Below are 12,495 nucleotides of genomic sequence, written 5' to 3'. Positions count from 1 at the left end.
AAACATACATTTCCCCCCCCCCCCCCCCCCCCCGCCGCCCCCCGTTCTTCGACCCTCATCCACAGCCTGACGCTGGAGCTGGAGAGCGGCGGCTGCTGCTGGCGGGCCTCCAGCCATCCACCGACCCAGCTAATGAGGGCCAGGTTTATTCCGCAAGTATGGCTGCCAAGGAGCCAATGTAGCTAGAAGAAGGGAAAGAATTTCACGTCAGACACGACTTTCCCTTTCTTTCTTTCTTTTTTTTTTAAGTGCATACATTTTGGGGGGGGGGGGGGGTGATGAGAGAGAGCTCTGCTGGGATACATACAATAATACACAGCACTGCAACCGATGAATAAGCATGTACTAAATAACCCCCAGGCAGGGCTGTCTAACGCGCACCAGCTTGCGCTATGAAGTGTGTGTGGACAATCACGTTGCACTGCATATAGGCAGCAGAGTCATATACTGGATACAATACTTTAGCCATCGACCCGCTTTCTCTGGCAACACACAGCCCACTGCTTCCCTCATTCATGCCGAGCGCTCCTCTTCTCTCCGATCCCGAAAACAAAGGCTCCCACGTGTGAGGGGGCTGAGGTGTTATCCAAATGCAACGCCGGGCAGCCCTCAAGAGACAGACAACCCGAAAGGACCCCTTCCCCTCTCTCTCTCCCCCCATTTTTTTTTTCAAGGAGGCCAGGGCCGATTCAGTTTGCGCCCTTTCTGGCTTTCTTGCCTTCTATTTTCAGACAGTCCGTTCCCCAGCTCGGTTGCCGGTGCGTTTTAAACGACTTAAGGGGGGCACCCAACTTTTGCGATGCAACTTTCGCGGTGTGTTTAAAAGCGAAGGTTCCGGGTCATAAAAAGAAAGGGGGTTCTGGCTGGAGGGGGGGAATGTGGTGATTGCACGGGGCGACCCGAGGGGAATTGGCAGAGCCCGGCCGATTTCCGGGCGCACGGCGAAGGTCTGAGCTAAGCGAGAAGTTGCGGGGCGATCGAGGCGAAGGACGCCCTTGGGGGCAGGGCGCCGTGCGGTGGCCTCGTCTCGCGCCAGTCCCAGGGAAGGCGGCGTCGCCGCTTCCCGCCGCGTTCCTCGCGTTCACCCTAGTCAGAGCCAGGGCTGGAGGCGCCGGGCTCCTCTTCCCAAGAGAGGAGGGAAATGCAGGGCGCTTCCTGTCCTGCCAGAAGGCTAGGGAAAGTAAGAGAGTGACGTCCCTTTTTGCTTCGTCTTGCTCCTCCCTTGCCCCAGCTCAGGACCGTCCCTTGTAGAAACAGGAGAGGGGGCGGGGCGGGATGGCGCTGGGGGGCTGGAGCTGGGATCGCCTTCCAGGTAGGCGAGAGCAAATTGTCAGGTCAGAAACGGGAATTATGTCATTCCTGCGGAGGAATGAATGCAAAAGCGCTTCCTCGTGTGGCTGATTGACAGCAGTACATGCGAAGGAGAGTATATAAAAGCGGAGAGCAGCCCCTCGCAAGCCACTGGAAGGAATCTCAGCCAGGCTACAGCGGTTTCTGCAGCCCCGAGGAAACTTGGAGTTTGCACTTCGCTTTTTCAAATAACTCCCGCTCTCTTTCTTTTTGGATTTGATTCAGAGCGTGAACGATAAAAGAGCAGCAGCAGAGCCTTTTATACCGGGTAAGGGGGGGACACCTTTTAAGAGTTCACATCTGTAAATGCCGCGATTGGCAGAAAGCTGCTGTTATTAGCTGTGGGTGATGGATTTGTCTGTCTGCTTATCTGTCTGTCCCTCCATCTCCTCTTAGGTCTGCTTAGCTCAGTATTAGAGCATCTGTTATTCAATCCATCTTTCTTTTGGACGACTATCTTTTCAGCTGTGATGATAGCTGGGAATTTTGTCCCCTAAATACTTCGTGTTAACTAGTATTCATGCTTTGTGCACATACAGTACAGGTTAATTTTTTGCACAAACAGATTATAGGACATCTTTCCTGGTGATGGTTAGTGAGGTAGATAATACGATTACAGAAACAGCATTTAGAAATGGGGTGTAAACACGTTTGTTATACTACTGCTCATTGTATCCTATCTACCATAATATGTACATTAGATAGAAAAGAAAATATTTGTAAATGACTAGTGTTGCATCTGTCAAAATGTACTTGAAACAGGATTTTTAGCTACCCCTCCCCCAAAAATTTTTTTTTGCAGATAAATGGTTTTGTAGTAATGTCCTGAACAGCAAACACTTATAGTTTTATATTGAAAGTTTGACTTTGTGTAAAAGAGAATGTCCCTGAGCTTTTTTGGAAATGTAGGTTAGACATTTTTTAAAGTGTCAAGATAGCATACTCGTATCTTGAAATAGTGTGTCTATACAGTACAGCTGGCAAACTGGGTTTGCTCTGTTTAACAGACATGCATGTACATACACAAGTTTAGATGAAAATGCAAATATACTGCTTACACATCTCCATAACCATACAGGAATACCTAAAGGGATTGCTATCTACCTAAAAGTCAGCATTGAGATAAATATTGTGTGTGTGACTTTCTAAAGTGACATGTTAAAAAGTTGAATAGAACTCATGAAATTCCATTATCTTGCAAAGAATTCAGGTATATGTTGTGATTCAAAGTGGAGTTAAGATGGAACAACTAGTATACTGTCTATCCTGTCATGTAAAGCCTTGATGATGTCTCATGGAAAAACCTTGAGGAAAATTCTGCTCACATAGCATAGATTTTCTGTATATCTTTCCTTTAGGGACATGTGCATAAATACAGGATCTTTATTTTTAAGAATTCACTTGAAATCATCATGCTCTGCATTTGATGTCAAAAATCAAGTCCAGAGCACACAACTGTGATGTCATAAACATAAGAGCATGACCACATATAAGGGAGAAGCAGCAGAACTCTTAATCGCAAACATCCTGTTTCATCTTAAAATGAACCAACAAGCAAACCGCAAACAAACAGGAAGAGAAATACTGTGAATTAGAGATTTTATTGTATTTTATATGTGCTGTTGGATATAAACAGAATTGCTTTTGGTCTGAGTTTTTTTTCATTACAGTCCATGAGGCATTTGAAGGTCTTTACAATAGAAAAAGAACGTTTTCCTAACTGATTTTTTTGTTTATTCATAGGAGTTATGCTACAGAGGAGCAGGCTGTTGTGGCTAATTGTCTTGCTAACTTTGTGGGCTTCTTCAAATGCTCAGGGTAAGTCCTGAAACTTCCTAACTTCCTGAAGCTTGAGGCATTTGAAAGCAAGGAGAAATGACAGTAATTTGCAAAGCTAAATGTTGACTTTAAAAATGAGACAGCTAAACCACTGGAGACAATCCAGTAGGAGCATAATCTAAGGAAAACCTGATTAAAATGAACAAAGTAACACAAAAACTTTAAGATAAGTCTTATTACTACTGGCACATTTGGATGATAACATTTACCTATTATTGATAAAAGAAATATATAAAAAATAGTTTTCCCCTACTGAGCATTGACCTAAATTTACCTATTCTTAATTGCTAAATGATTTCCTTCTGTAATGTGTATGTAATATGAGACTTAATGGACTGGGTGGACGGGAGCTGCTTTGTCAGAAATTAGAGAGAAGAAAATCTCTATGGATCAAATCCAGGCTGGGTGTAAAATGGCACAATGCCAGATATTCATTTCCAGGTGGCCTCCTGGGCAAAATTCATATCTCGTGTAACTCTACCCTCTTCTTGAGAGCTAACCTGTTGTAACATGGTGGGTGTTCATAATTTGATTCTTCTTCACTGAGAGTTAGAGTAGGTAGCTTGAAATCCTGTCCTTGTAAAAATAAGCATGTTTATGTATATGGAATTTTGTTCACTTTCACTGAGGATTTTTTTACATATAAAGTTGCCAAATAGATGAAAGTGCTAAATAGATGGAAATGCTGTTTATTGTGCCATGCCAAATATAGCACATGTGCTTCGATCTTCCAAGCAGTTGGAAGTAATGGGTTTATTGTGCCTGACAGGTAGCAAACATGCTAGTGTCTATCAAATTGTTAGAATTATTGGGTGTACTATGCACGCTTATTTTCCCTTATGCCCATTTTTGTATTCACATTGCTACATGCTATTGACTTTTACAGATGGTAACAAGGAAGATGAGACTACGTTTGACTTATTTCAAATCAGTAACATAAACCGAAAGACAATTGGAGCAAAATTATTTCGGGGTCCAAATCCCACCGTCCCAGCATATCGTTTCATCCGATTTGACTTCATACCTCCATTTAACCCAGAGAAATTCAAACAGATTCTCAAACTCATTCGGAAAAATGAGGGCTTTATTCTTTCAGCCACCCTAAAGCAGGACAGGCAATCCAGAGGTACTATCATTGCTTTAGAGGGCCCTGGCATCTCACAGAGACAGTTTGAGATTATTTCCAATGGCCGAGCCAATACCCTGGACCTTATCTATTGGGCAGATGGCTCCCAGAATGTGATTTCCTTGGAAGATGTGGACCTAGCAGACTCACAGTGGAAGAACATCACAGTGCAAGTAACAGGAGAGAACTACAGCCTCTATGTTGGTTGTGACCTTATTGACAGCTTCATCCTGGAGGAGCCTTTCTATGAGCAGCTGAAAGCAGAGAACAGTAGAATGTATGTGACAAAGGGGTCCATTCGAGAGAACCATTTCAGGGTAGGTAACGTGAAAGCGTTAGGGTCAGTGGTGAGGTAAAGAATTTAGCTACATTTAATATTAGAAGACAATGGGCCCAATTCTACTTTCACATGCACTCCAAAGTCAATGGGGAAGCATGTGAAAGAACAGAATTTGCTCCAGTGTGTCTTTTATTTGGTTGCTTGGGGTGAATTATATGAATCTTAGTCCTCATGAAAGTGAAGGACTGATACAGCACAGTCTAGAGCCAGGCAAAATGCACTCCATCTCTGTATAAGTTTCCCCATGCAGTGTCCAACAGCCCTTTTTCCCATTTGTGAGGCTTCCCATAGCAGAGTGTCAAGCATGCCATATTTTGCAGTGAATTTTAGAGCTGGTCAAAAATTTTCCAGCAGAACATTTTCTGTCAGAAAACACCGGATCAGTGAAAGTAAAACATTTCATGGAAATGTGTCAATTTTGGTGAAATTTCATTTCAAAAGAAAAATGTTAAAAAACATTTAGACAAGGTTGAGACATTCCATTTCAACCTTTTCAGAACAGGACATTTTGATTTTCTAATTTTAAGTGACTTTTGTTTCAATTTTAAAAAATTTCTTTGATATAAAATAAAATTTTCAAAGTCAAAATTGGAATGAAACAGTTTGATTGACCCAAGATTTCGGGGGGGGATTTTGTTTCAAGCAAAATTTCAAATTTTTTGATTTTGTTCCATTTCAGAATGGAAACCATTTTGAAATTGTGGATTTTCCTGCAAAATGAAAAATCCAGCTCCTACCCTGCTCTAGTGATTTGTACAAAGTTCTTTAGGGGATAGGTTGAGCCGTCTAATTCTTTATACCTGAAATCAAACATGAACTCTTCTCTCCAGAGTTGAAAAGCCAGTGCCTTGCAACCCACTGTGCTACGAATTGTATGGAAATAGAGATTCGAACTCACAAGACAGTAGCATGAAAATCTCGTCAAATATTACTTTATCATGACTCATTCTGAAAAAAATGCTTCCTTTTGCACTTCATTAGTATAATAAATAATAACGTAACCAAGTTATCAAAGTTAACTTTTAGTATGTACTTCTCATGGATTGTATCCTAAATTACTTTTGAGTATTTACGTGAGATTAAATCCAGCCAATAGACTGGGGAGGTTGGTAGGTGGAGGAGAATACATACAAAAATCCCAGTGCTATAAATTTAATCCTGAATTGATCTGAAAGTTGTTTTCTTTAATTACAGGGTCTAATTCAAAATATTTATTTAATATTTGATACTTCAGTAGAGGATGTTCTGCGTAACAAAGGATGTCAGAGGAGCCAGACAAGTACGTATATTTTTTCACACTATCAGTGTTCAATTGAGTCTGAAAATGAAGAAGCCCAAGGTTCATATATTAACCTCAAACCATGGCATAGCTCCCATTGAAGCCAGTGTGAATTGGGGCAGAGGTAGAACATGTCTCTGGAAGGTTTGGAATTGCTGGCAATGAACATTGTTTGGCAGTGACAAGCAAAGCAAATTGTTGTAAACTTTGTTATGAAGGTAGTGAATAGATATAATCAAAATATTGCTTCTGCCAGATGCTCTGATCTTTTATCCCTGCTGCTCAGATTTAGAATTTTCGTTCTTTATGTGCAGGTTGGGGAAAAGCTAATGACCAAGGAGAAAGTTATTGAAAGTTGGAAAAAAAATTTAGTATATGTGCAAATATCCATGTACTTCCATGAAGGAATGTTCTCCGACGATTAGAGCAAGGGATTGGGGATGTGTCTACACTTCAGTGTCATTTATGTGAATAATGCATACCTCTGAGTGACATAAGTTATACTGACATAAGTGCCGGTGTGGACAGTGCTATGCTCTCCCGCCGACATAGCTACCACCTCTCCCAGAGGCAGGAGATATTAAGCTGACAGGAGAGCTCTCTCTGATCAGCTTAGAGCAGAAGCTCTACACCAGAAGCGCTACAGTAGCGTAGCTGTACGAGTGCTGCAGTAGTAGAGACAGCCTAGCAATCACATGTCTGGGTTCTAATCCTGGCTATTTGACTGGCTCACTGTGTGACCTGGGGCAAGTTTTAAGGAAGTGAAATTGTTAGGTGCCAAATCTATTGGACATATTATTGAAAGGGTGTTGTGGCTGAATCTTCGTCGGTTGTGGTTCAAAAAAAGTATTAATTGGGCCAGAGAGTGAGTGAGAATGACGCTTTGGCCGAGTCGGTGGGGAACTTAGACTCTGCCCTGCTCTTATGTCAGTATAACTGTGCCGCTTAGGGGTGTCCCCTCACACCAATGAATATTTAGTTATTTATACGTGGTGGAACAGTTCCATCAAGAGAGGCTGAGAAAGTCCTGCCCTAGAATACCTAGTGCTTAAAGAATTGTGTTGAGAGGGGAGAGACCCAAGTCCAAACCACTATTCCATATCAGGCAGAGGTGGGAATTGAACCCACATGCTGGGTGAGTGCTCTAACCACTAGGATAAAAGTTATAAAGTGGACACCAACTCCTCCTGTAGCCACTTTGTGTGGGGTTAGATATGTTCCTAGGATGCCTAGCTGATTGACCTTGCATGCACTTAGGGAATTTTTGAAACATTTTATTAAGGCAAAGTTATGATAAAATGTTAACATAGTACATCGTACATCACTTATTAAGGATCAGGTTAATATTCAAAGAACCTGGCTAAAGATTCTGGCTTGCTGGCTGGGGAGACCTCCTCCACTGAGTACTCTACTCTAAAAAAGGTGACCAAATGTCTAAATACCTATCCTCTTTTGGCACTTCTCTTGTGTGTGAACTTGGTATGAAACTTTTCTACTACAAAGACACTCCATATTTGATTAATTCCACAGGAGAAGTCAGATGTTTCCAATAATGTGCAATTCAAAGTCTTGATGCTAACAATAAAAAATGAAATGAAATTGTCATTCTGTTTATAAGAGAGATCCTGTACTGGAACATTAAGTAAGAGGCCCAGGGGATTTCTAGGAAGACAGCATTTTGTCATAAGAAGAATCTTTTAAATAATTTCCTCCCTAAACTCTCTAATTCCTGGACACAACCACCATATGTGCAAGTATGTCCCCCTTTCCCCACAACCCCTCTAACAGAGCGTCTCCCTAGCAGCAAAAATCTGATGGCTCTTAATTGGAGCCAAAATGCCATTTATGCAATAATTTATTAAAATGTTCTTTATGAACCACACAAATTGAAGATGTATATCCCCTCTCTCATACAGAGACCTGCTCATCCAGATCAGTTTCTTTGTCCAGATCCCTCTCCCATCTTTCCTCTGGGTTGTTTTCTCAGGAACAGCTTTTTCAATCAAAATTGTATGTATCTTAGAAATTAAACCTTTTGTTCCAGCTTGCTCCTGCATCAACTCCTCAAATATAGTTGAAAGTCTAGACAGAGCTGCCCTGTGTCCAGATTTACAATAAAATGTTTGGCTTGTAAATAATGAAAATCCCATCTGTTTATATTATTTACATCACATATCTGTTGGTATCATTCAGATCAGTACCTAGAAACAGCTGTCCAAACTGAGTAATATCAGCTGTTACCCACAACAAATAGCCACTTTGAAATTTCCTAAGGATAAATTCCTGATTATTACTGAAAGTAGCTAAGGGAGAGGACAGGAATTTAAAAACAGGAATTTAAAAACATTATCTAAAGCTGTGGTCGTTTGGATGAACGGGTGATATTTCTTTTTAACCCAACAATTACTATGAATAGCTATATTTGTCTTCCAGTTTTGTTTGAATTTTACTCAGTGTTTGGATGGTCTATTGTTAACCAAATCAATCACATCTTTTATTTCAATGCATAATGATAATAAACCAAATTGAGGCATGCTAGTCCACCCCACTTTGTAGGCTTACACAGAACTATAGCACTCACCCTTTGTCTCTTCCATTTCCATATACATTTTAATAGTGTATCTCGCCGTGTTTTTAATGTCACGGCAGGGATACCAGTAGGGATGCACTGAAACAAAAATAGTAACTCTATGAGGATATTAATTTTTACCTATTTAGCTAAGAAATTTAATATTTGTTCCATTCCTCCGAGTCTTTTATTACTGTATTCCACAGGGAGAATAATTTGCCTTAAAAAGATTTTTATATTTCTCCACAATATTTATCCTAAATATTTTAACAATTTCTTGCCTGTTTAAATTTACGTAGCTGACAACAGTTTGTTTTGACCCTTTTGGGAATATTAATTCCTAACATTTCAGATTGATTGTAGAGTATTCTGAAGCCTGATACCTGCCCAAATTCTGGAGTCAATTGTTCTATAAATTTTAATGCGGCTTCTGGATCCTGAAAATACAACAAGGTATCATCAGCATACAAAGCTATTTTGTGTTCTAGTTCAGAATGTGTTTTAATGCCCTTTACCAAGGGGCTGTTTTTTTCATATTTGTGGCAAATGGTTTCATTGACAAAACAAACAACAAGGAGCAGCCCCCCAGGGAATTGTAATGGTGGAAATTTAGGTGCCTAGGGGCTTTGGCAATCTACAAACCTAGGTGGCAGCTGAGCAGGGGTTTTGAGGACCTCAGTGGTGCCTAAAGTAGCAGCTACGTACCTAAGTCCACTTGTGGATCGAGCTCTTAGATACTGTAGTGATGGGTGTTTTAAACATTTGTAGGCTTGATAGTTGAGTATCTTACTTTAGGCAGCATAGGCATCAAGGCCTACTATCATTCGATCATTGTGGCACATTTCATTTAAGCAGGTTCCTTTGCTCGGGTTAGGCGAGAACTCTACATAAGTCATACCTACCTTTCCCGCCATTGCTGAATGGTAAAAGGGAGGAGGGAGTAGGAGGGGAAACATCTCATTGCTAATGTTTCCATTCTGAATAGAGAGCAAATCAAAACCTGTGATCAGTTTTATCCATGGCTCCCTTGTTAGTGGCAGGACATGTGTGGGTGAAGGGACAGGTATGAGAAAGTGTAAATCTTCTTTTGGTTTATGCCATGGTGCATTCAGAGTAAAGCAGAAGGCTGGCTTCCAGGATGCCAAAGTTCAGGCATCACTTCCCTCATTCCCCAGCAAAGAGTGAGCTTTGTAAATATCAAGCTCATGTGGACACCAAGGACCACATTAAACCATCTGATCCACAAGGCAGAGCTCTGAAATCTAGAGTAATTGATGTAATTAAGGGACTGACAGAACCCTCTCCACCTAGATGAGGATATAATGGCATGATCTGTTGTGCCAATACAGAGCGGATCTCCAGATCTTCTCTATTTGTGTTGGAAGATTACTAAGAAGGGAAATAGTGTCATTAAAAGTAGATTGGATCATGCCAAAACCCATGGAAACATACTATAAAGAGAAAGTAGAAGGAAAATTATGACAGTACTGCATGCTGATACTAACCTTAGCTGGAATACCTTGCACACTTCAGCAATTGCAGTTGTTTAGTCAACTAGGGAGTTGTTTTGCTACAGGTGTTCCTCCCCCAGCCATATCCGTCAGCTATGTCTGGGGTACAAACACAACAGCTACAAATCAGGTACATTACACACATTTGTTTTTTTCACCCTCTCTGGAAGAAGGTGGGTCAACAGACCAATTAATAATGTTCTTATTTTTATTTTACAACCCTAAATTGAACACAATGGAATGAAATTCCTCATTCAAATACATGAGGTGAAGTCGCGTCATTTTGTGGCATGCATGTGAGTAACATGAGACATGCCACACACATGGTTGTAGTTAGCAGCTTCATGACGCTGCCCATGTAGCTTAATTACCACAGTAGAAAAGCCATTGGTGATATACTACTCACTTGACTAACAAGTTTAACACATGCCACACTGTGCTGCATTCCTTAATGCACTGCAACATATTGATGGGGGTGTAACATTCTGTATTTCAAATCATCTTAATGATCTGATGTTGAGTAAGGGGAAAGGGAACACAGGATTGCTATTCAGGCCAAGCCTGTATGTGCCTCTTCCAGTTTAAGGTACATATTGATGTTCTGGCTTATTATTATATGGACAAGGGCCACCTTCCCATTATGAACTTTTGGTCCATGTTTGTGACAGAAAGTGATTGTTTCTGCTGCAGCTCTGGGTTAGCAGCTATCACTGATACTGGCAGGGAATTCTGCAAATGTGCCGGGAGCTGCCTGCAAGCTCAACAGCACGGTTTCTGTCCAGGTTGGCTTGTGCTCCTGCCCTTCCCCTTGGCTGGATTGCACCCTTCTGTGGGAGGTTTGTGAAAGAATAAGGCTAGGGCTTTAACTGAGCATGGTGATGCTACACACTAGAAGTATTTGATCAAGTTTGGCAGGTTCAAAACTTGTTTGGGGATAATTTAACATTTTATTTGAAAACCATTTAAAATACAGCTGAGAGAACTGAGAAGGTTGGGAAGTAGGAAGGTTGAGGGATGTTTTTTTGGAGCCTGGAGAGAGGCAGGAATGGTTGTTAATCACTTGGACTCTGGAGAGAGGCAGGAGGTGTAGGACACTGGACCAGCATGTCCATGGGAACACTGAGCAGGCAGGAATATAGAATGGCCCTGCTACTTCCTGTTCTTTGGACTGTTCTTTGCATCCGGGGAGCCTTATATTAGCAGTTCTTGTTGCTTCTTGCGTGGAACTACCATGAAGATAGTCTCAACCTTTGTGACCTGTGACATTCTTGCAAAACACATTCTGGGATCTATGAAAATCCATCATGGAGCAAGCTTTCAGATTATACTTCAGAACCTTGGTATTTCAGCACAAATCTAAATTAGGTTTCACATAAGGCTATTCTCTATTTAGACAATCGCTGTACTTTCAGATAAGAAAACAACTAGTTAATCCTTGGTATGGTTTGATGCCAAGACAAATTACTTTCAATTAACAACACACACCTTCATCAAGCCCCAGATGCTAGTCTGTCCGAACATTGACCAAATGTGACTGACGTGTGGATCTGCATTGGGTCTTTTTGGATCCTTAGTTGCCTCTAGGTGTTCAGATAGCAGCAGTGACCAAGAAATCTTTGTCCCGTCTACACTTGATTAGCTTGCAACCTATTCTTTAGAATTTGGACCATGAGTTGCCACAGTTATTCATGCCTGTGTTACTTCCAGATTGGATTACTGCAATGTACACTACTGGAGGCTATCTCTAGTGAACTCTAGGGAACTTCAGCTACTGCAGGATGCGGCTGTCCACTTACTGAGAGGAGTTTCTTGCTGGGAGTGTGTGGCAATGTCTTCCACTATTTTCCTGGGTGCAATTCAAGGAGTTAGTTTTGATTTATGAAACCTTTAATAGCTAGAGACCTCTACTTTTATTATTATTATTCTTTATTTGTATTATGGTGGCATCTAGGGAATCCAACCCGGTTCAGGTCTCTATTCTGCTAGGTTCTGTACAAGCACATAGGAAGAGAGAATCCATGCCCCCATCTAAATAGACTAGACAGACAAAGGGTAGGAGAAAGGGAATGTGATTATCTCCCTTTTACAGGAAGAGAACTGAGTCACAGATAGATTAAATGATTTTCCCAAGAAAGTCTGTGGCAGGGCTGGGATCCTGCAAGCTTTAGGACAATGCGTGAAACAGAAGGCTGCCCTTCCTTTCTCCTTCGCTGATTACATGACAGCTGAGCTGAGGTGCCTGAGCAAACTGACTCCAGATTTAAATGTGAGGGGGGCCAGGCACTGTCAATGAAATGCCTCTGAAACCTCTCAACTCTGGGATTACTCCTGTTGCTTTTCTGAAAGGGGCCTGCATTTGTTGACTTTCAGGGCACAGGGCAAGGCCTATATATTTTTAAACCCTTTCTGAGAGGAAGGCTGACTAGAGAGGTGGTCCAGGAGGGAGCTATTGGGTTGATGGGTGAGGGAGCCTCACTATAA

General features: G+C 41.5%; 1 protein-coding gene across 1 annotated transcript in view; it reads left to right on the top strand.

Annotated features, from left to right (window-relative positions):
• The first annotated feature begins 1,301 nt into the window (after positions 1 to 1,301).
• THBS2 (thrombospondin 2) overlaps positions 1,302 to 12,495 on the top strand; it is a 45,994-nt gene continuing 34,800 nt past the window's right edge. Inside the window, exons 1-4 of the mRNA XM_027833286.3 lie at positions 1,302 to 1,618; positions 3,094 to 3,168; positions 4,076 to 4,632; positions 5,850 to 5,934. Of these exons, the coding sequence (XP_027689087.2) occupies positions 3,099 to 3,168; positions 4,076 to 4,632; positions 5,850 to 5,934 (712 nt within the window). The 5' untranslated portion in view covers positions 1,302 to 1,618; positions 3,094 to 3,098. The remainder of the gene's footprint in view (positions 1,619 to 3,093; positions 3,169 to 4,075; positions 4,633 to 5,849; positions 5,935 to 12,495) is intronic.

The sequence above is a fragment of the Chelonia mydas genome, chromosome 3, assembly GCF_015237465.2.
Source record: "Chelonia mydas isolate rCheMyd1 chromosome 3, rCheMyd1.pri.v2, whole genome shotgun sequence".
Taxonomy (NCBI): domain Eukaryota; kingdom Metazoa; phylum Chordata; order Testudines; family Cheloniidae; genus Chelonia; species Chelonia mydas.
This window is presented reverse-complemented; position numbering and strand designations above follow the sequence as displayed.